The sequence below is a fragment of the Aplidium turbinatum genome, chromosome 7 (genome assembly GCF_918807975.1).
Source record: "Aplidium turbinatum chromosome 7, kaAplTurb1.1, whole genome shotgun sequence".
Taxonomy (NCBI): Eukaryota; Metazoa; Chordata; class Ascidiacea; order Aplousobranchia; family Polyclinidae; genus Aplidium; species Aplidium turbinatum.
Window position 1 is genome coordinate 4,740,485 of NC_137478.1, and position 22,396 is coordinate 4,762,880.

The 22,396-nt window shown below is 36.9% G+C and overlaps 1 protein-coding gene across 1 annotated transcript; it reads right to left on the reverse strand.

Annotated features, from left to right (window-relative positions):
- Window positions 1–6,145: 6,145 nt before the first annotated feature.
- Window positions 6,146–11,476, reverse strand: LOC145774717 (uncharacterized). Its single transcript, XM_082586012.1, has 4 exons — window positions 11,299–11,476; window positions 9,237–9,346; window positions 8,518–8,660; window positions 6,146–7,705 (listed from the first exon to the last, which is right to left on the reverse strand). The coding sequence occupies exons 1-4, from the start codon at window positions 11,470–11,472 to the stop codon at window positions 7,521–7,523; spliced, it is 612 nt and encodes a 203-aa protein (XP_082442138.1). The 5' UTR covers window positions 11,473–11,476; the 3' UTR covers window positions 6,146–7,520.
- Between the last annotated feature and the right edge of the window lie 10,920 nt (window positions 11,477–22,396).

Sequence of the window (22,396 nt, forward strand, 5' to 3'; positions counted from 1 at the left end):
CTCTATATTTTTCAACCTTTTGAAAAAATTAAGAAACATCATTTTAATTAAAAAGCTTGTTTATACAGTAACCGGTAGTTAGAATGATAAAATGATATAAATACAACACACAATAAACATGATAGTACATTAATTAGTTATTACATAGGCAGTTAATGTGATGGTTGAGTTTGTTTTTGCTCTGACAATGTCTTAATTGCTGGTTTGGTGGTGGAAAGAGCAAGGCGCATGTCATATTGAATATTCAAGACACTGCGCTGCTTTGTCTTCAAAAGTAACATTGTTGAAAACCCACATTCACAACGATATGTTGATGGGAAAGGCAACAGCAATGGCAAGACAATTTCATTAAGCTTAGGGTACGATTTGCTTAGTTTTGCCCAAAATGTGGTCAAGCTATCTTTCTCAAAGCTCAATCGAATTGCCGTCTCTTCTTGCAGCTTCAAAAGTTCGCTTTGCGCACCATCATTAGTGTCTGGAATATTAGTGACAGGACAATGCAAAGGATCTTTTACTAGTGTAGCAGCTTGATCTGGTATGTCAGGGAAATACAGGGGTTTACAACTTTACATAGAAATCTTATATTATTATTTTTGAAGCAACCGGGAATTAAAGGCCATTTCATGAAGATTTGGGCAAAATGTAGGCTACTAGTATTTTTATTAAACTCTAATTTATTTCTTTTGTTATATAGTGTTGGAGTGCACTTAGATTTGATAAATTAAAAACATTATTATTTTTCAAAATTTTCCATGGCCCCCTTGAAAAAGGCTCATGGCCCACTAGGGGGACATGGCCGCCAGGTTGGGAACCCCTGGTCTAAATTAAAAGAACAAACACGTTGCTAGTGTCAGTAATAACTTACAACTTTCATAATTGGAATATCCCCAGACAGTGATTTTTGTTTTACATGCAATTTCAAATCTGCATGCCTTGGTCCCATTTGCGCCACAGTGTGGTAAAAGAACAGCAAATAGGCAAATTGTATTATCAACGTCAGCAAAGTTGCCAAATTTTGAAAACAAGCAGTTGCTTAGAATATTGAAATTCAGACAGCGAGGAAGTTCTGCTTTTAACATTTTCAATTTCTACGCATAAATTCGTTGTTTCTGAAAAATTTCTGATTTCATCAAAATTGTAAGCCATGCAGTGCATCGTGCGATAGGCACTTTTACGTATTACACTGCCCGAAAAGGTAACCGCAACCATGCGTGACATACGACATCGCTGATGTTGGTAGCGCTATCATGCGTGACATGACTCAACACGTGATTAACTGGTCATCTTTATCGAAAGATTTTGATACAAAGAAATTTAACTGAATGCATCGCCACAACCAACGTTGCCTATGGTTAGGGCAGAGGAATAGTAATTTCGATTGCATGGGTTCGATTCCCACCCTCTGCTAATACTATTTTTTCTGCAACTGAACTGAGTGCAAGAAGCAACTGCAAACAATGGAGTTTATGAGAAAAGTTGTGACTAAAACACCAGTAATGTCATACTCATATACGATACGCTTGGTTGCGGATATCTCTTCGGGCAGTGTAATACGTAAAAGTGCCTACTGCATCGTGCATGCATGGAGAATACGCCCCTGGTTTGTCTTCTTATTGAATCGAAAAGTGAACCAAAACGATCATGAACGCGGTAAACCAACGTGGTTCAGTTTCTGCGTTATTGACAAACGCAGCTCACCTCCACCCTAGATGTCACAAACTAGATGGGCGAAGCTGTTAATACAAAGGCTTTCAAATGAAAAGGACGTGCTTCCCTACTCTCGTTAATCTGAAATCTAATGAGAGCCTTATATTCTCTATGTTCGTTCTACTTGTAAACCCTAGCGCCCAAGAAAAAAACACAACATTTATGATTTTTTTATTCAAAAAGGCTTGATACAACCAAAACAGAATATTCAGTGGTATAGCCTAATTTGTTGCAAATATGCAACATTGGGCTATGTATTGTTCCAGACAATTGTTCACCAAATCAAACGTCATGTAAAACCGTTCAGGTCTACTGAATCTTAGCGTATTACGTAATGGAATATTTCTAAAAAATGAGCAGATTGCATTATCGCTTGCAAGACCTGTAAAACATTGCAGCTGCAGCATAACATTACATCATCGTTAAATCTTTAATTACTTGAACAGGTGTCAGCCAAACTTGAACAGGTGCTTGAATAACTTATCATTGCTTATCATTATTACGTCACAGTAGCTGCCTACGTGCGTTTGAGATATTGCAATGTATCAGGGTTACCAGATTGGCCTTTTTAAGGCCAAATTTCTCGAATTTGGCTTTTTTTAAAGCCGTTTGGCCTTAGAAATTATACGTTTGGCCTTTTTCTAGATTTGGCCTTAAATTTGGCCTTTTTTAAATTTAATCCTCAAAATGCATAATAATCAATATTTCCCATATATCGTAACTTTAGGCTACCAGATGAAAACCGTATTCACCATTGTTCAATACATGTTCTATACTTGTTAAATACTTGTAATGTGACGCCGAGTCAGACTGCGCTCCCCTCTAAGCCAGCCAGTGGTGCCAGATGTCATCACTGTAGCGGATTAAAACTCATCTGCTACAGTCCTTTTATTATTATATACTTGCTACTTTCAGAATTATTTTTGCTATAATTTATTAAAATCCGCTACAAGTCATAAGATATCGATAAATATGAATGTTATAGACATTATTTTGGAATTATAATGTTAACGCTCAAAAGTAAGGTGGCCTAGCCTACACAGAAATGTAACGACTAACGTGTTCACTTTTCAGTTCAATTTATTTTTGTTTTGTTGGCGAAAAAGTAAGAAAAAAACAAAAATATACAAAAACACAGTAAACACAAATAATTCGCACAACAAAGCTGGCAGCGAAAGACCAAAAGGTCACTAAAGTCAGCTGCATTTTCGATCGATCGGTAGTCCAACACAACCGCTGGCTTGCCAGCAGAGCATGCTTTCAGAAATTCAGTTGTTGAGCAATACAAGTGATTCGTGGTTGTGCAATTGAGTGCGTTTCAAACTACCATTTTTGTGATGCTTTGTGATGTTATAAATAAATTTGTGATGAGCAAATATATTATTGATCATAGACTTGTTACAACCTACATACATCATTCATTTATTTTTAGTCATTAACGTGTCAGGGACGAAAAAGATACTAACTAAGTATAGTAACTACAATAGTCGATATAGGCCTACCAGGACGTTAATGAACGGGAAATGGTGGCAAAACCTTGAAAGGTTTAAAACGTGCCTGAATAGTAAATCATGTAGTAGCCTGTATGTCTGTAGTTAGCACGCCACAAAACCCAAAAACAAACAGAAGCACACATGTAGCAATAAATGATAGCCTAATGAAAAGTGTTGTGGTTCGCATTTGCCAGTTCCAATATTGATGTGGATGAGCAGTCATCATAATAAAAATAGGATGGAGAAAGAAAACCGGACATAAAAGAAACCCATCCTTAGGCAAAAGCCCTTTTAGATGCGGCCCAGGAGAGCAAAGTGTTGAGCTCTTCCCATGGTCAGACTGCACATCACGCAGTAGCCTACGACGATTGAGGAATTTAGAGGACATGAACATAAATTATGACGATATGAATTTAGCTTTATTCACTGACGACATTTTAATATTGATTGCCTTCATATTTGACCTTCTTATGAAAAGTGTTCAGCTCTGTTCGACACTACAGTAAGACTCTTTCCTGTTGGACCATTCCTTTCATACCTTGCTAAGGTATTGCCTTTGTAGCGGACGTCGAGTGGTCTGAACATCCGCCCATACCTAGCTGTAGCTGCTACAGCAACATCCCGGGTACTAGCGTGTAGTGGGGATGATCTTGAGAACAATACCTTGCTTTTTTGCGAGTAGGAGTTTATTACAAAGAAATGAATGAACTTCCACGTCGGAACGTTGTAGCCAAATAATGCCTTGAATTCAAATAGAACGAGCTAAACTAATTCAGAACATAAAAAAACTACACTACAACCATAATTTAACTAACACCGTGACTACCGAGAAAGGCATCCGTGACAAACTGTCTGAGCAAATAAGGCACCACACAACTGGCCGACAGAAACCATACTGGAAACTCACAAACCGACTGTGTTTAACGCTGAACGATTGATTTAAAGGGGCTTATTGCTTCAAGCAATGCAGCATGCAGGGCCGTAGCCAGACCGCAGAGCAAGGAGGTCCAATTGTTTTTAGGAAAGGCAGAAAAAATTTAAATTGGCAAAATCATTATAATTGTGGCTGTTGCTCGAGAATGTTGGGATTTTGCCAGGGGGGGCAACATTTTTTTCAGGGGGGCGAGGCCCCCCTGGCTACGGGCCTGGCAGCATGTGTCAAATGCGCAACACCTCCTAAGAAAATTTTCCACCGGATTTTTCTTGTATTATTTTGGCATTAAGACCTTTTCACAGTCTGACAACCCTGATTACAATGCTTATTTTATCTTGTTTAAGTTTGCTATGAGCTAAACGCATCAAGACGTGTTCCCCTTACGACCATCAGCACTCTTGATAACGCACCATGGCCGATCTTCATAGCAACTGTCCATACAAATCTTCAATATATCAGCTAAAGTTATGTAGGCTAATAAAGTTATAGCCTATAGGCTATATGTTTATTTGTTTTGTAACATTTTTTATTTTCCCTTTATATCTTAAATTTTTCTGAAGGTGTTGCGACCGTGCCAAATTTTTTTCAACTCAATAACTTACTTCGATCACAAGCACGTTTTAACGTTCGCGTTTTGTCGCTTCTACCTTTTTCTTGACCTTTGCTATGTTGATGTGTATTGTTTTGATATGATGGTCAGAAATAAAAAAACAACTGAACTGAACTGAAGTTTGGCTTATTTTTGGCCTTTTTTCTTGTTGAGTTTGGCCTTTTTTTCAAATTTCAGTCTGGCAACCCTGCAATGTATTCTCGTCATTCTTAAAATTGTTACTTGAGAGTTGGTCGCATATGTAACTGTTTTGCTTAGTGCTTGCCAGCTGGACGAAATTTCCGTCTTTACCCAAGTAATTTGCATTGTAGTGACTAGTTTAGTGGTGTATCGCGTTGCACCCCAATTTTGACAGCCTTTGGCTATTTTTACAGAAATACACTTTTCGATCAGACGTTTTTAAAAAAGTGTTTCTTTCGGTCATTGCATACAGACGAACGAATCTGGGAATCTTATGTTACAATTTTCCCACGAAGAGATTATGGTTTACCGTTGTGACCATGCATAGAGGGTCCAGTGAAAATATTTTTTTGTTTCATTCGTTTCACAAATATTGAATATACTCTTCCACTTAAAATATTTTTCAGACGTTGGGCCAATTTACCGTGAGTGATATTTGCTCAAACCGTATAAAGTGATAGGCTATTTTATAAGCACCAGTTCCATAACATCCAATTCCACAGCTCGATATTTGCTTTATAGAGATCTCTAACAAGACTACTGTGATGCAGGGCTAAACTGGCGGATCGAAGTCCGAATCCGGACCTTCTGGGTGTTGATGGTGGACCTTGAGCTTTTGGAAGAATAACGTCATTGCCACGTTTCAGCCAGGGCTTCTTTAAACAGACTTCTGCCAGGAGTAAGCCATTTTTACTGTGAATATCCCAGTTGCTGGGGGGCTTCGACTCCCTAACAATGTGAAATAACTTATTCACCGGACCGCTAAACAATTTGTCAAACCGGACCTTTGTTAAAATTAGTTGAGTAACCCTGCTGTAATGACATAAGCTCCGCCCAAACACGTAAACCTGTGGCTAGTGGCTTCATATAAGATTGCATAATTTTTTTCAGTAATATGCAGGATGTGTCCATGTGCCACATTCATACCAAATGTAATCAGATATTGTCATTACATATGGATAAATACTGAATGCATACTTGACAAAACGGGGAGGTTTTAGGGGAGGCACAGTCCCCGAAGCGTTAAAAAACATGCAGGAAATCTTGCCTTAGCAGCCTACAATGCTGTCAAACTAGGCCTTTTTGTGCGTTGATCTTTCTTGGCGTTTTCATCTTGAATCTTATTTGCAAGAAAACTACATTAACCACACTTTCGCAACTGCAGCCTTACTCACAAAGTCTTAAACTTTTTTAATCTGATTTGAGTAGAACAGAAACGGCCTAATTTAACTTTTTATTCAGAAAATTAAAAAATATCTTAAAATTACGCTTTCTACTGTAAGAGTAGGCTACTTTTAGCCTAAGTCCATAGTAAAACTATGTTGAGTGATGCTGTAGCAGAAGGTGAAATGTTCATCCAAAATATTTCGGGAAGGGAGAATTACCCTTCTGGCTACGCTCCTGATGGTACTAAAAATAACCCATGGCATTTTCTATTGGCGTCATAAGAATGAAATATAATGAAATATTCTTCTTCTTGAAAAGAAATTAAATTATTTGCAGAAAGAAATTTTATTTGCAAGAATCGATGTTATAAAGTTTACCCAAGAAGTGAATGCAATATATGGTCCATGAAAATATGCACTAAAAAACTTTTTACTCACAATAAATTAAACGTTGTCTACTGTAATCTACTTCCTTAACGCCATATTAAGTTACACGCAGCAAAGCAAAAGCAACAATATCGAATAAGACACAAGAAAACATAATGTTTTTTTTTGCATCTTAAATTATCGTATTTCAGTCTAGACTGCACCACTTACGAGTTATTATTCTTCTCGTTGGTTTGAAAGGATTGTATTAATTTGTGAATCAAAGCTTATTATATTAAGCGATAGGCACACAAATACACTTTTACAAGTTACACCTGTAAATTTTCAAATGCACTTGCTTTCACCTTATGGATACTTTAGTTTTCACCTTGTTGAAAAATGCAGAAGCAAAAATACTTCGAGATGCATGAAAGACGTAATGTATTGAAATTTAAACATGAACAGCTCTCATGACTTTGCGCAGTGCAAACGATGAGGAATCAGTGGAAAAGGGACGGGTGGTTTTATCCGGATACTTGCCAGATAGTAAATCAATCGTCTGCAGACGTCAAATCAATGTAAAAAAACGGTTGATGTGCTGTCTGGTTATGAAAAACAATTCAGATTTTATAGATTTCTTTTGCTGCAAGTGTCTTGCAAACAAGCAGTGGCCAATGTTTTTGTAAAACCAGCCATACGTAGGCCTATAGCAATTAAGCAAACGACAGCAATAGGTTACAGCATTTTGTGTAAGCAATTTGTATAAGCAAAGTATCACGTACGAGTCAAGCAGAATGACAAGCAGTTTCATTGAAACATTTCCAAGTTTTTTTTCCAGCTTTTCGTCTTTTTAAGTCAAATTTGACGATTAGCGTTTATATAAGCAATTTTCAAACAAAAGGCGTGTCTTTTAAGTCTTGTAATTTCGCTGTATTTTGTAGCTGTGGCGTCTACACACTGTACACTGTACAGTATCAGACTGAAAGCCAAGACTGCGCTTGTCAAAATTCTTTATAGCCGATAAACATCAAAATACAAGACATTTTTGGTTAAAAGCAATGTTGTTACAAAGCAGGTCGTCTCCCGGATAAACCCATGCAGTGTTCGTGGTATGGAATGGTTTGATTTTCAGAGTCGATAAAGCAGCCATAGACGTTTTGAGTGGTAGTTTGCATATAGATGCATTTTCCAACTGTGTTAACTGTTATTATTCTTCTCATGCGACATCTATTTGGGGCTAATGAAGGCTCTAAAGTATACATAATGTGAAAAGTATTAAATGCCTTTTCATAATTATGTTCCAGTGTTTGCACAACTAATATTAACCCGACAAGATTACTTCATGAAGCTCTTAAATTCAACAAATGTTTGGACTAATTTATTATTCGATTGATTGAGAGTACATCCTCGGACTGAGAAATTCTTTTTGGAATCTAATTAATTCTGGCAGTGTCGCATACCTGTAAGAGCTTTAAACCACTGGTTGAGATTAACACAGTGAAATTTCCGATTGTTGAAGTGTTATTGTCTGTAATGATTTCATTTATGAAGTGCCGCTGATTGGGGAGTTGTCTATGAAATACACTGCTCAAGCACACACACGCACCCAGAGTAGAACCAGCGTCGCTTGATCTTGTAGTTTATTCCTAGACAACCACTATCTGGTACACATCACCAGATCTAATCAAATCCGTACTGTGTGGTTGATTGTGTTAGTTCCCAAAGTATTGACAAAGTGAGCTACTGGCAAGATCATAGTCAGGGGGGACAAAGGGTGCAGTTTCCCCTTCGAAATATTGTGCTGGTTACGCCCCTGGCTGCTGGGACTTCCCAAGCGATGATCAGTTAGTTGTCGGCTGGTCATTTGTAGTAACCCATCCTCATGTCAATGGCTATATCTATGATCACTTGACAATAAATTGTCTTTTAGTATAACATATAGCTTGGCATCCGCTGTTGATATGCGTTATTCTTAGACCTCGGTCATTCACGTAGATTTGTAGATCTTATTAACCTACCTGCCGTAATTTACTATAAAGTGCAATTCTTTCTAAATTTCACCTGCATTATTTCGTATCCATGTGGCATCTGCTTCCCCGGGAGTGCTTCTTACTCCGCTCCCACGCAAGCCACGCCGGGCATTTTCAACCCTACAAGCATAATGGCCAGGCTCTGCCTTAAACGAAAGTTTACGAATATTGGTCCTGTTGGAAGAAATTTGATAAATTGAAATATCTTTATTTTCACATCATATAGTCATATAACTTTATATGTTTCAATCTAAATTATACCGCTGTAGGCTACTCATTAAGACTTGTGGAAGAGAAAACGAATCAAAACTTTTTGCTTTGTTTTATATTTTCAAGTTGTAATTTTTTTTATGTTGTTTTCAGTTTTGAGTCCTATTCTTGGTAAGTAGCCTACTGTATGTTTATTTTACACAACATTAGTGATTGCAAGCTTTTCGGAAACAGTAGTCGATTGTTCTAACCCGCAAACAAGTGACATTATTATCAGGGCCGGATTTAGCTGATGGGGGGCCCGGGGCACTTTTAGATCGGGGGGCCCCCGTGCGAAAAACCATCTCTACGTCTACAGTAGCATCAGTCCAGTACTGCACAGCATTTTGCAGAAACTTTAAAGGCCAAAAGGAAAAAAATAATACAAAATCACATTTTTTTCCACATAGAGGGGCCCTTCAAAAGTCGGGGGGCCCGGGGCAACTGCCCCTTCTGCCCCCCCCTAAATCCGGGCCTGATTATCATGTAAACACAGCTTACCGGGTATCATATCCTTTCCATCTGCAAGTTTCTCGGACACACATGCCATCCACAACTTCAATGATCTTCTTACTTCCCCTACACGTCACCGGGTTCTCCTGATTCTCCCGCTATTGCGTATATAGACGTTAAACTGACGTTGTTTAATGAAACATCAAACACCAAGCAGTTGTACTTTTAGAAACAAATCAATGTGAGGACTGTTGTCCGAAATAACCCAAGCAGCACAATACGTTGTTTTTACATTGATTAAACGTCTGTAGAATGACGGATTTTGCTGTCTTGGAAGAGATTAACAAGAGATATTTTTCTTGCTTTCATTTTATCAAAAATAAAAATAATAAACACTAGGTGAATAGAAATTTTTTTATTTGAAGCAGAAAACCACCACTAAAAGACGGAAACGCGAAAATGCGGAAGATTTTCCTAGCGTAGAATGGCGCATTGTCCGCAGAAGTAAAGAATTAATGCCGATGTACAAAAGGCGGAAATCCGATGTAGCCACTATAGAAGAGAGGATATTTCGGTCTTGGCGTCTATGTTGTATAAATATGCATTACAGCAATGAAGTCATGTACAAAATAACTAAACATCGTTTTATGGCTTCACAAATATATTTAGGCTACACCAGTGCCGGTTTTAGGGTATTTCGGGCTCTGTGCAAAATATGCTTTGCGGGCCCCAATGACAATGATCCAATTCAGTAGCGTAACTAGGTATTTTGAAAGGGGAGGAGGGGTTGACGGCCGGCGGGCGAAGCCTGACGTGTTCACCTAAGGCCACACCCAGCGGCGGGGAGGGGTCTGGGGGCCTCCCCAGAAAATTGTGAAAAATTACTTTGAATTTGGTGCATTCTGAAAGCATGTTCAACAAAAATTTGGGTATAAATATTACTGTAAAATGGTGCTGTCTGGTGGCATAGCAAAAGGATAAGATCATGTTTTCTTCGGCATTTTTCGGAAATAAATCTGAGTCTCTATGTTTTCTTTTTGCTAATTCCTGGCTGAGATATTTGAATGTTTGGTATCATTGGCAAAACTCGCTCCTTTAATGTCGTTTCGTTTAAAATTAGGCAAACTTTGTTTGAGAGACATAGGTTGATTGCTTTTTTTGCCAGATTATTACAGTTTTATTATTGATTAATTTTGTCCTTGGTCGATCAAAAAAAAAAAAACGATCGTATTCCGGTAAGTCACTAAGTTTTATGCTTTAAAGTTAACCCAAAGTTTAGAAAATGTAACGTTATAGACGTCATACATCTTGATGAGTGTCAGACAAAAAGCTTTAAGACAGTGAACTTACTTCATTTCTGATATATTCAAGTTTTGCATAACGAATCACTGATGGAATCAGCTATATATGAAAGGTCAGTGCAATTTTTCACAGCTATGGATATTGCAGTGTTTCCATGGACTGCACGAGTTAGCTGCAGACTACTATGGATACTAAACAGTTGTATAGAGCATTATAGATCCTATACGATACTAATTTAGTGTTCATTAGAAAATTGGAAAGCACAAAACACTAAAAGTATCATTCTCAATATCGTGACATCACACGTGTTTCAAAAGGGTGGGGGGGTAACCCCCAAACCCTCACTTGGCTACGCTACTGATTCAATTTGTTTTAAGAAAATCGGTTTACTTTTACTTGGTTGCATAAATATGCATAAAAAGCATGCATCAAATACGTCAAAAACAAACAGTAGGCTACTGCATTTTCTGAGTAAATTGCGAGCCCTGTGCGATCGCACGGCTTGCACACCACAAAGACCAGCACTGGGCTACACTTTCCTATAGCTGCAAATCACGGCAAAACCAGAATTTTACTTCTAAGACAACAAAAACGTAACCTTTCTGCTTCGTATTTTCTGATCGATTTTTTTGCTTTGATAAATCATCTTGAATTTCTTACTGTTTACTTAACCGGGGTCCGGCTTTATCGCTAAACGTTGTACAACGTAGCCTGGATGCCAAGATCGGATTTCCGCCTTTTCTAGAATTTTTCAATTAAAATGAACATAATTACGCTTTCATGCATTAAAGAACGCTGAGCGACATACCTGGCTGCTTGAGTCCCCACAGGGGTGTTGTGCCAATTGCTGTTCTCTGTAACTGTCCCATGAAAGCTGGGACATACCCATGCCATGTGGGACAACTCTAGGCATCCAACATGCGTCCAGCCCCGTCCGTACACATACTCCGAACAGCAGAAAACATAAAAAGCCTGACAACATTTTTAAATCTGCAAAATAAAATTGTTATTGATTGCTTGGTTCTGAGAACGTTCATCTCGGAATTGAGAACGAAATTTGATAATTTAATTCAAGCAGGTTTGTACTGTACACTGGTACCTCAGGTAGAGAACAAATTGAAAATTTTTTTATTTATAAAAGTGTTGTTGAATTGGCAATTCATATTTTCAAGTAAACTACATTAACAATACAATATTCTGACAAATATGAACATGCAGGTAGGCCTACTTGGATGACAACGAACGACCAAAGGGTCAACGAAATCAATTGCTACTATCTCTGTAAGTGAAACGATGTTTTTAGAGTGCCTTGCAGCACATGCTAAGAAAAAAAAATTGTGCCTAGAATCTACTACTTTTTTATTTGCATCAAAGGTTTTTCATCAACTGAGTTTATTCCTAAATTATCTATTACAATGGCCATTTTTAAATCACTCTGAGCAAGTTCTCAAAAACAATTGAGATTAAATTTAATCCAAACAGACAAAAGGTACCGTACGTTTTTGCAACGATGCAGCGTCGACAGACAACGGACAAATATCGCTAAAAAGCGGATTAAAGCTATTAGCCAGTCCTTCTTCTTTTGTAGTGAGAAAAGTTAAGGAAATGTGTAGTATTTCAGACAGCAAAATCCGGCATTTTTATCAACGTTTGCAGACGCTGAATCAATGTAAAATGAGAGGTTTTACTGTCGGGATGGGGCTAGGAAACTTTTGAGCGGAATAAATTTAGTTGTCGTTAGTTGGAAACGCTGGCTGCAGCGTCTTCGATGCATCATACAAACATCTCTCGCACGAAGATCTCTCCAGTGGCTACGTGGCCTATTTCATTACAAAAGGTCAAGTTTCGTGCATTAAAAAATGTGCCCAACTTTTTAAAGTCGAATTTAATTTTGTTTCGACTTGAAAAAAATGAGCACTTTTGGTTGCAATTTCTGCAAACAAATTTCTTAATTGTACTTTTGATCGAATTAATCTCATAATTTAAAAATAAAATCGGCTTTACTTTTATCAAATCCGATATTCTAAAAACATACAAAGATAAATTCTCATACTTAGTTGAAAGTTTTCGTATATTTAAGAAAACACCTTCAACTCTTTTACAAGACAGTGGTGGCCTAATTGACTTACAATCTCCCCTGTGGGCTAATATGCTCATAAATAGATCCAATATACTTTAATTCTCTACTGGCCTTAAACAAGTAAATGTAGATATACTTTACATGAAAAAAAATCAGAATTTTCAAGTTACAACCTAATCACAGTTTTGATCAGGCGTGCAACATTGCCTCCTCAAAATGTACACTTCGGTTCACTTCACAATTTGCAAGTTGCCCTGGTCAAGAAACGATCTTTCGTTGCAATTCTGACTGCAAAGTGCAAGGAATTTCAAGTGGCTTGCTCTTTAAACCGAGAACACCTTTTAATTTTTTTAAACCTTTTTCTTTTCTTGCCAACACTTCTTCAGTATTGCAAAACAGTGCTGTCAGAATAGGCGATTTATCTCTAAACTGAAATATCAATAGGCTTAAGGAGAAATAAAAAATGTAATTATAGAAATCTGGATGGATTTAGAAACATTTCTTAGTACGTCAGAGGTTACCTCCATCGTAGTCTGAAAAACTCAAAAAACGTTTTTCATTTGTGAATCTTTGAGCACATTTTTATTCACTTTTTCTAACAAAAAATGCAACTCAGTCCCAAATGCGGCTATCCTCATCGTTTGGAGACCTAGTTTAGAGAAATCTCTGTTTATTTCCCCTTGAAGAAGGTGCAAATGACGTTCTTATCTGTGACCATTACAGCGAAAAACAATATATGCCAAGCACAACAAAGGTCTATCCAGTAGCGTAGCCAGGAATTTTGAAAGGGGGGGTTGACGCGTCACCTCCGAGATAACAAGGCCAATTGTCCGTTTGTGACGTCACACACTGTGGATACAGATTGAAGTACATGACCACCAGGGCCGGATTTAGACCATGAGAGGCCCTAGACTATTCCATTTGTGAGGCCCTTTCCTATTTTTGAGCTCAGAGTTTCTCTCTAAACAATATCACATGTCATTTCTTAATGTTAACAATATGAGTGTATTGAACTCTTCGTTCTTTTCATTTTCCACATTCATGGGTGCAAATTTTTAATTAAAAGAATAAAAATTTAGTTAATTAAGTTTTGCTTGTAATTGCTTTGATCAAACAACCGTTACAATAATTGTAAAGTTTAAATTTTAGAATGTGGTAGTGCTAACAGGCAGCACATCATTTCTGCCAAAGTTTTAAACCTTGGTTGTCCATTTTCGCTTTTAACCAAAACTCTGATGGGCTAAGGTTATCACTATCATGGAGAGCATTCATCTAAATCTTCTTTGTTAACAACAGAAGGAAAGTTGATGCTGCCACTCTCAAAATTAAAAAAAAAACACTAGATTCTCCAAGAAAACCACTAGACCACCAGGTTATTTCAAAAACCACTAGATCTAGTGGAAAACCACTATAGGAGTGGCAGCCCTGACCCTGATGTCAAGTACCGATATTGTTTTTTTTTGCAGAAAAGACTACGGTCAGTGGCGCAGGCAGAAATTTTGAAAAGGGGGGGGGGGTTCACGATCGTGCTTCGCTTATGGCGAGACCCAGCGGCGGGGGGTGTGGGGGACCTCCCTCAGAAAATTTTGAATAATTACTTTGAATTTGGTGCATTCTGAGAGTATTTTCAACAAAATGGTGGGTATGATTATTCCTGTAAAATGGTTCTGTCCGGTGGCATAACAAAAGGAAAAGATCATGTTTTCTTCGGCATTTTTCGGAAATAAAGCTACAAGTCTCTATGTTTTCTTGTTGCTAATTCCTGGCTGACATATTTTAATGTTTGGTAATGGCAAAACTCGCTCTTTGCAGTTTCGTTTAAAGTTAGGCAAACTTTGTTTTAGAGACTGAAAGCATCATTCTCAATATCGTGATAATATCGTGACGTCACACGCGTGCCAAAGGGGGCGGTTGCAACCCCCAAAACCCCCTTGGCTACGCCACTCTACGGTACTTTAACATAGAAACTTCCAGCAGAATGCGCATAACAATTGCCTTTATTACGATAATGACGTAATACAGTAATGACTGGTTACAACGTGGCTGAAACCAATTGTGTATAGAATTTTCAACTTTGAAAAGCTTGATATATACTTTAGGTAGGGTTTAGTTTAAACTTGTCAAGTTTTGAAAACAATTACAAACTTCGAAACCGAATTTCGAGGCCCCTGGATGTTGAGGCCCTAGGCTTCAGCCTGCCTAGCCTATTGGTAAATCCGGCCCTGATGACCACAGTTAGGCTGTGCTGCTGTAGCAAAATGTTCAGGTGATAGGACTACTCTATAAAACACAGAATGCGTTTAGGTAGCAACGTTTAGCGATTCGTGTGCAGCAAGTTATGTTAATTAAGCATAGTGGTCTAGGAACATTGATGGATTATTAAGCTATATAATCGTACCTTGGTTTGGTTTTGAATCTTCATCCTCGGACTGACAAAGCCTCTGATAAGTTATTACTATAGTAGTTTCGAATAGCTACTCGTAGAGGCTTATTGGCAAAGTGAAGTTTTCCGATTTGAATTATTGTTGCTGGAGAATTATTCCATCAAAATGTTCCATTAGATTAGCAAGAAAATAGGATTTGATTAAGTAGTGTGTAGCCCAGCAGCAGACTACTGAATATAGGCTAAGCCATCTTTACATTACCGTTTATCTGCACTTTTGCAGCAGCACGTTACAGGCAGAAAAATACGGAAAAAACGTTTGAGTGCCTATCAGAAGCAATACTTATTTATTTTTTGTTCATAGGTTCATTTTTGATAAATTGGGGTTGTTGCTGTGCAAGGTAATAGGCTAAAACATGTGTTATTAAGCTTTTTTGTTTTGCACATGGGTCATAATAATAAAATCGTTAGTAAGATGGTTGCAAGCAGTAAGAAATCACATTGCATAACTTTTTGTACTGTTAAACTTACGTTCATATTGGAAAGTTAGTTGCTAAATAGTTAATCTGTTAATTTCTCATCTACAGCTTATTTGTACACCGTAAGTGAAATTTTATTCTTGAGATATGCCTTATTCATGTTGTGTGCCAAACTGCCAAGGTAACTATAGAAATGGACCAAAGGTTCGTGTATTCGGATTTCCCAAGAATGAAAATCTACAAAAAAAGTGGCTCAATGCTATTCGAAGAGAAAAAAGTTTGTTGTTACCAACAGCAGTAAGGTAGGTTTTTCCAATTTCGCTATTTACTATAGTGGGCATGCATAATACATACATACACATTGATTGTCTTAAAAAAGAATACGTAGCCTACCTTTGAACACTCTGTAGGCTATAATTTACATGCCTTTATTTTCATAGGTTTGTGAATTGCACTTCCTAGCAAAAGACATTGAAAGAACTACATGTGCATTTGATGAAAGAAGCGGTCGTATGCTGTCCTATAGTTTGAAAGTCCCATGGCTCATAGCAGGTGCCGTCCCATCACAATTCCTAAACTGTCCATCGTACTTGTCTGCTCCTTCAACATCATCAAGGCTATGTAGAGATGAAAAGCTCCAATTAAAAGAAAGTGCAAATGTCGCAAAGGCCATAGAGAACAGCAAAGCATCGTTTTCTGAGCAGAAATATTTGGACTCTGTTCAGAGCATGAAAAATATCAAAGATAAGTTTAAGGTTACGCATCCATGGAAGTTATTTGATGATAATCAGAATTTTGTGATTGGAACTATATATAATGGTGAAAATGCAGGGCCACAAGTCAAGGGAGCTGTGTCGATAGCTGAAGATTTAATTCTAAATGTTTTCCTCAACTCAGTAAAGATAAAACGTTGGGAAAATTTTAAATTTACTCTTTGTCAAGATGATTTTTCTTCATCTCAAACTTACATGCCGGTTATAACGTATGTTGCTGGGTACTGCTGTTATGCTGTCACTAAAAGGTTGGGTTGCTCTGAATGCAAGCAGAGAGTAGTTAGTCTTCACGGTGATACCAGTCAAATCGAAAATTCATTAATCAAAGGCATTAGCAGAGGAAGTTTATTGTACCCATGTTCCGATATTGTTTACATCGTTTTGATGGCGTATGTTGTAATTAATAAATTATGTGAAACTGATCAGTTTCAAAAATCTTGTTCCCAAAGAAGTCATGCTGTTGATTGTATTTTGACTGTTTTGGAAGACCACGATTTTATGTTTTTTAATGAGAAGAAGTGTGAAAAAGGGCATGAAAAATACAAATTAGTAAAAATGGTTCTGTGGGCATGCACCAATATTCTTTTAAACAATTATTGTTTTAAAAGAAATGATAAACTTATCAGTGATAAATTGGCCGAAAGAAGAAAACTGCAAACTTTGAAGTAATTTATACTTTTTGTGGCCAACGTATGCTGTTTTAAAGTGCTTGTATTTTTTTATTGCGCTATGAAATTTGTCTGAACTTTTACTACCTTTATTGCATGATGAAGGACTGAGTTTTAACTTTACATTGATTCAACATTATCAAACGCTCAACCAATGCGAAACTGTCGTGTCATTGTTTTGTGTTGCTTTTGTATATTCGACATTTATTGGCATCAATAAATAAATGTTGCTTTTACTACTCTCACTGCATGCTTTGATATTTATCTAGTCATGCTTGTTGTGTGTACTAAAAATAAAACAAACTGCATAAAAGTTTGTGTTTTCAAATAACAGGACATTGCTTAACTGGTATCTAGTAGAGTTAAAAAAAACAAGATAGGCTACTTGCTGGTCGCTAGTAAACCGTAGTGTTCTACCTTTTTCTTGACCTTTGCTATGTTGATGTGTATTGTTTTGATATGATGGTCAGAAATAAAAAAACAACTGAACTGAACTGAACTGTATCCACTAGCTGTGACGTAGACATTTACGTCACAATCGGACAATTGGCCTTGTTATCTCGGAGGTGACGGTTGACGGCCGGCGAGTGAAGCCCGACGTCGTCTTCGCCAAAAGCGACACCGAGGCGGGGATCTGGGGGGCCTCCCCAGAAATTTTTGAAAAATTACTTTAAGTTTGGTGCATTCTGAGAGCATGTTCAACAAAAATTTGGGTATGAATATTACTGTAAAATGGTGCTGTCCGGTGGCATAGCAAAAGGATAAGATCATGTTTTCTTGGGCATTTTTCGGTAATAAAGCTAAGTCTCTGTGTTTTTATGTTGCTAATTCCTGGTTGAGATATTTGATTGTTTGGTATTGGCAAAACTCGTTCTTTTAGTGCAGTTTCGTTTAAAATTAGACAAACTTTGTTTTACAGACATAGAGACTGAAAGCATCATTCTCAATATCGTGACGTCACACGCGTGCCAAAAGGGGGTTTTAACCCTCAAAACCCCCCTGGCTACGCCACTGGGTCTATCGACAAAGTGCTGACCTTACAAGTTAAAACGTGCTTGATATCAAAACAGGAACACCAGTTAAAAATATGGCATAGTTGCAACGCTTATTGTTTCAATTTTCCTTTTCATTTAATTGTGAAAGTTCACGCTATATTGACTATTGCATGGCTATTGAGGAAAGTTTGAATCGGTGCTGAGAAAATTTACTTACGTGCATCTGGCAACATTGCGGTTTATCTTGACTTGCATTTGAAAACCAAAGCTTAGACTTTAGACTTTAGTTTAAGAGGTTGTATTCTTGTCACCGAAAATTGAAATTCAACTCGCTGGGTAATGTTGCGTTTTTCTCTACAGTGAAAAATTTCGTTCGTGTCATTAAATTCATTCAGACCTTGATTGAATCCTTAATGTTTAAATCTACAAAAGGTTTTGGATAATTTTGAATTTTCAGTGGTAATTTTAGTACGCTATCTATTTCATAACATTTGTATTGAGCCTTGACTTACTAGAACACGGCCAAATATGATGCTATGTGAAGAGATTTCTACGAGTCTGAATTGTTACAATCATAGCTATGACAAACCTGTCATCTTCCCATTTCCAGAAGTAAGTAAAATAAGCAATATTTGCACCTAGACATATTTTCGGCTTGTTTAACCGGAGATAAGGTATGTAGGCTACGTTGAGCGACAGTTTACACCAGTGGTTCCCAACCTTTTTTGGTGTCGGGGCCAAATTTCAAACTTCAGAGTACGTATGGAGCCGCTTGAAAACACTCAAGTAATTAACTCATGCTTTATGTGTGCTTTATGCTAATTGGTATTGATTGCAAATTATTGGGCTTGTCTTTGTGTTGATTTGCCTGTTTTAGGCTTGTTTTTTAGATTCACTTTCTTGTTTTCAAAAAACAACCTGACATCACTGTGTACTTTACACAATAATAATGTAATATGAAAGACTTTCCAACTACACCCTGGAGGTAGTGTCGTTTGGTGTATCGCTTTTGGTGCAATTGCGTGTTCCATTTAAAATATCAAAGATTTTTTGTGGATTCAATGTCATAAGCTGTTCATTTGATGCGCCAATTTAAACTTTAGTTCGTTTTGTCGATCGCAAAGATTAATTTCGCAAGTAAAATATGGCCATTGTCTAATGGCGAAAAATCCTATGCTATACAAAAAAGCCTAACGACTGTATGATGAAATTACCTCCAGGATGCAGTTGAAAAGTCTTACATATTTTACATTTTTATTGCATAAATTGTGCTTAACATACCGTAGCTTACATATCTAATCTCCAAAACAAGCCAAAAATATGTCTTGATGCAAATATTGCTTAGTGTTTGGCCTGCATTTTTAACACAAATGTATTTTAAATTTATTACATTAATATAGATCGTTCATAGAATGGTTTATGTCCCAGTAGCAATGAAAACAAAAGAAGTAGTTTTTCTTCTAAAAAGTTGGTCTAAACACTAGATTTGTTGATATAGGCCTACACAAGGCAAACAAGGAGCTATTGGAGAAATTTACAATACAAAGTAGCAAAATCTGTTTTGTTGTAGCCTATATCAGGTGACTTTATCTTGAAAAATGTTGTCGCTACATTTAAGCGCTTAGCAGCTACAAAGTCAATTTCACAGTATTCATACTGAAAAATCCCATACAGAAAACGCCCATACGGAAAATGCCCATACGGAAAATATCCTCATTGAAAAATATCCACCAGGAAAATATCTACCAGGAAAATATCCACCAGGAAAATATCTTTTCCGAAAACAACTCTCCCTCTACAAATAAGGATGTTTTCCAGTCGGAGTATTTTCGGTATGGATTTTTACCCACATTCATGCTATACACACTATTAAACAATGCAAACAAATTATGACACAAAAACACACACCGATGAAAAGGGGCTATCTGTGTGCCAGGTTTTTGTCTTTGTAACATTTTTGTCCTTGTTTTTGTCCTAAATTCCATGCCACACTGTTTTCAAATACTTGCATGAGAACAATGTGTGATAAATATACAGTATTATGAATGTGCATAGACAGTAGGCTAATGTCCAGGCTAATAAAATTGGTCCTTTTCACACTAATTCAACGTTTGTAGACGCTAAATCAACGTAAAGACAAATAATTTTATTGGCTGAGATGAGTGTGTTGTAGGACATTCTTCAAGCGTCTCATTAACTTTTTATAAGTAAGGTCATTGCATTCTGACCCCAAACAATGTTTAGTTTTAGTTCAACTCAACTACTTTTGTACTGTTTGATGTTGTGATCCTTTAAGTTTTGGTTGAAATGCTTCAGAAAAGCCAATTTGTGCAATTTTAAAGAAGTTATGTCCGGTATTGACATTTCACTTTTACCAGTTCGAAAAAATCTGATTTCGCAACAATTTTAATGAAGTCGCCTTTGCAAACCTCAGGCACAAACTGCCCAGACAGCAAAATCCGTCATTATTACATTGATACAACGTCTAATGAGGGATTTTGTGGTCTAGGTGGCGTGTTTCTAATTGATTTGAAATAACAAACGTTACTTTACGTTTATTGACGTTACAAACGTTACTTTACGTTTATTGACGTTACAAACGTTACTTTACGTTTATTGACGTTACAAACGTTACTTTACGTTTATTGACGTTACAAACGTTACTTTACGTTTATTGACGTTACCAACGTTACTTTACGTTTATTGACGTAACAAACGTTACTTTACGTTTATCAACGTAACCAGATTTTAAAAAGTTTATGGCTTTAATGTTAGCTACCAGTGTCCGTTCATTTTACATAGACGAAACGTCTGCAGACAAAATCAAAAATGTCGGATTTTAATATTTGAGATGACTTTAGTTTAACCAAATGTCGTTAAAAAAGAAATAAAAATTAAGTCATATCTACAATACATTGCAAACAAAAAGAAGTTATTTCAGTTGTATCGTACATGATAGTGATACAGTGTTCAAAGTCTACATCTTTTTTGATGTTGCCATTTTCGCACCCATATACAGTAGTCACAATGTATTACAGAATATGATTTCTGCGCAACGCTAACTTAGCTGTTAAATAACATGATGCGTTCTACTGGCGTAAATTATGCTGAACTATCACAAGATGTAGCCTATACAATGAAAATCTGCTTTTATTCCGACGTTATTTTGCATTATTTAGAAGTTTAGAACGCATCATGTTATTTAACTAAATCCCTGGTGAACAGCCTCATTCAATTTTCAGCGAACTTTGCAACATACAAAATAAGATAATTTGTTTTTTCATTGCATTTCAGTTAGTAAGAATTTTAATAAAATTAAAAAAATAAAATGAAGAAGAAATTGGTGGCTGACAGGGTTAAGAAACTTTTAATGTTTAGATTGCATTGCATGCTGTTTTAATGCGAGGTTTCGGCTACTGTAGATCTCCACCTTCTGTGTTGAACATCTCTTTATCATAACTTATAACAAGTAAAAGGTACTCAATTAATCATTCTAAAACGCACACCTTATAAAATTTGAGTGTTGATTCGAAATTTCAATTTTCTTGTCATTGTTACACGCAATTTGTAAAGATTTGAATTTTTGAAGAGATTTGGTTCTGTATTGTAAAGGAGATATCTTTCACCTCATGATAAAATTAAAATTAATGAGTTGAAGCGTTAGACACGCGCGTGTTAATCTATGGCAATCCATCTTAAAGCAAGAAAAGCAATACAGACACTTAATTAGAATGGGTATTTGTTAGAGTTGACAGTATATTCAGCAACCTATGATTCCAGACATTGATAAATCTTCCCTCAACACTCCTTAGTTGGAACATATTATGCTTAAAATTGTTTATTGAGATTATATTGCCTTTTTGTTTGTTTCGTTATGAACAGTCAGAGTGCATAATGATGTTTTTAGCGTTGTGTAATTTTGTGTAGAGTAATCTTACAATAGCAAAGCCACGTTTACTGAACAGACCAGGAGGTCTGCTTGCCTTGGTCACTAGACTAAAGACTGTCTGGTCTTCTGCACCTTCTTGGTGTAGTCGGAAAGCATCACCAATGTGTGGTGGTAAAAAGATGGAGCTTCAACCCAATAGATTGCTCAATGCCAATGCTAAGCAGAGGCAATTCAAGGAGATTGAATCACTATTATCAAAGTCACCTTAACAGCTTGTTCCACTCTTTGCGGGGTCGTCAGAAGGTGCTGACGATCCCGCCAAGGGTGAAACAAGCTGTAAAGGTAACTTTGATAATAGCGATTTAATCAGTTATATTGTAATATATACTGCAAATATACAGAAATAAAAAAATCTCACTCTTTCGTTTAGTCAATATCTTTCAAATGTTCTGCAAAAAAACAAGTTAAAAAGATTATTTCTAATTTGCTCACGAAGGCGTGCTTCTTGCAAACGGTGTAAAAGCAACAAAGGCAAATGTATGTGCCAGTGTTTGAGGAATGTAATGTGGTTCCACATTCAATCATTGTTTCGAACGCTTCTCTCCAAATTTTGTTTGCTCAAAGTGCAAATCTCTGCTA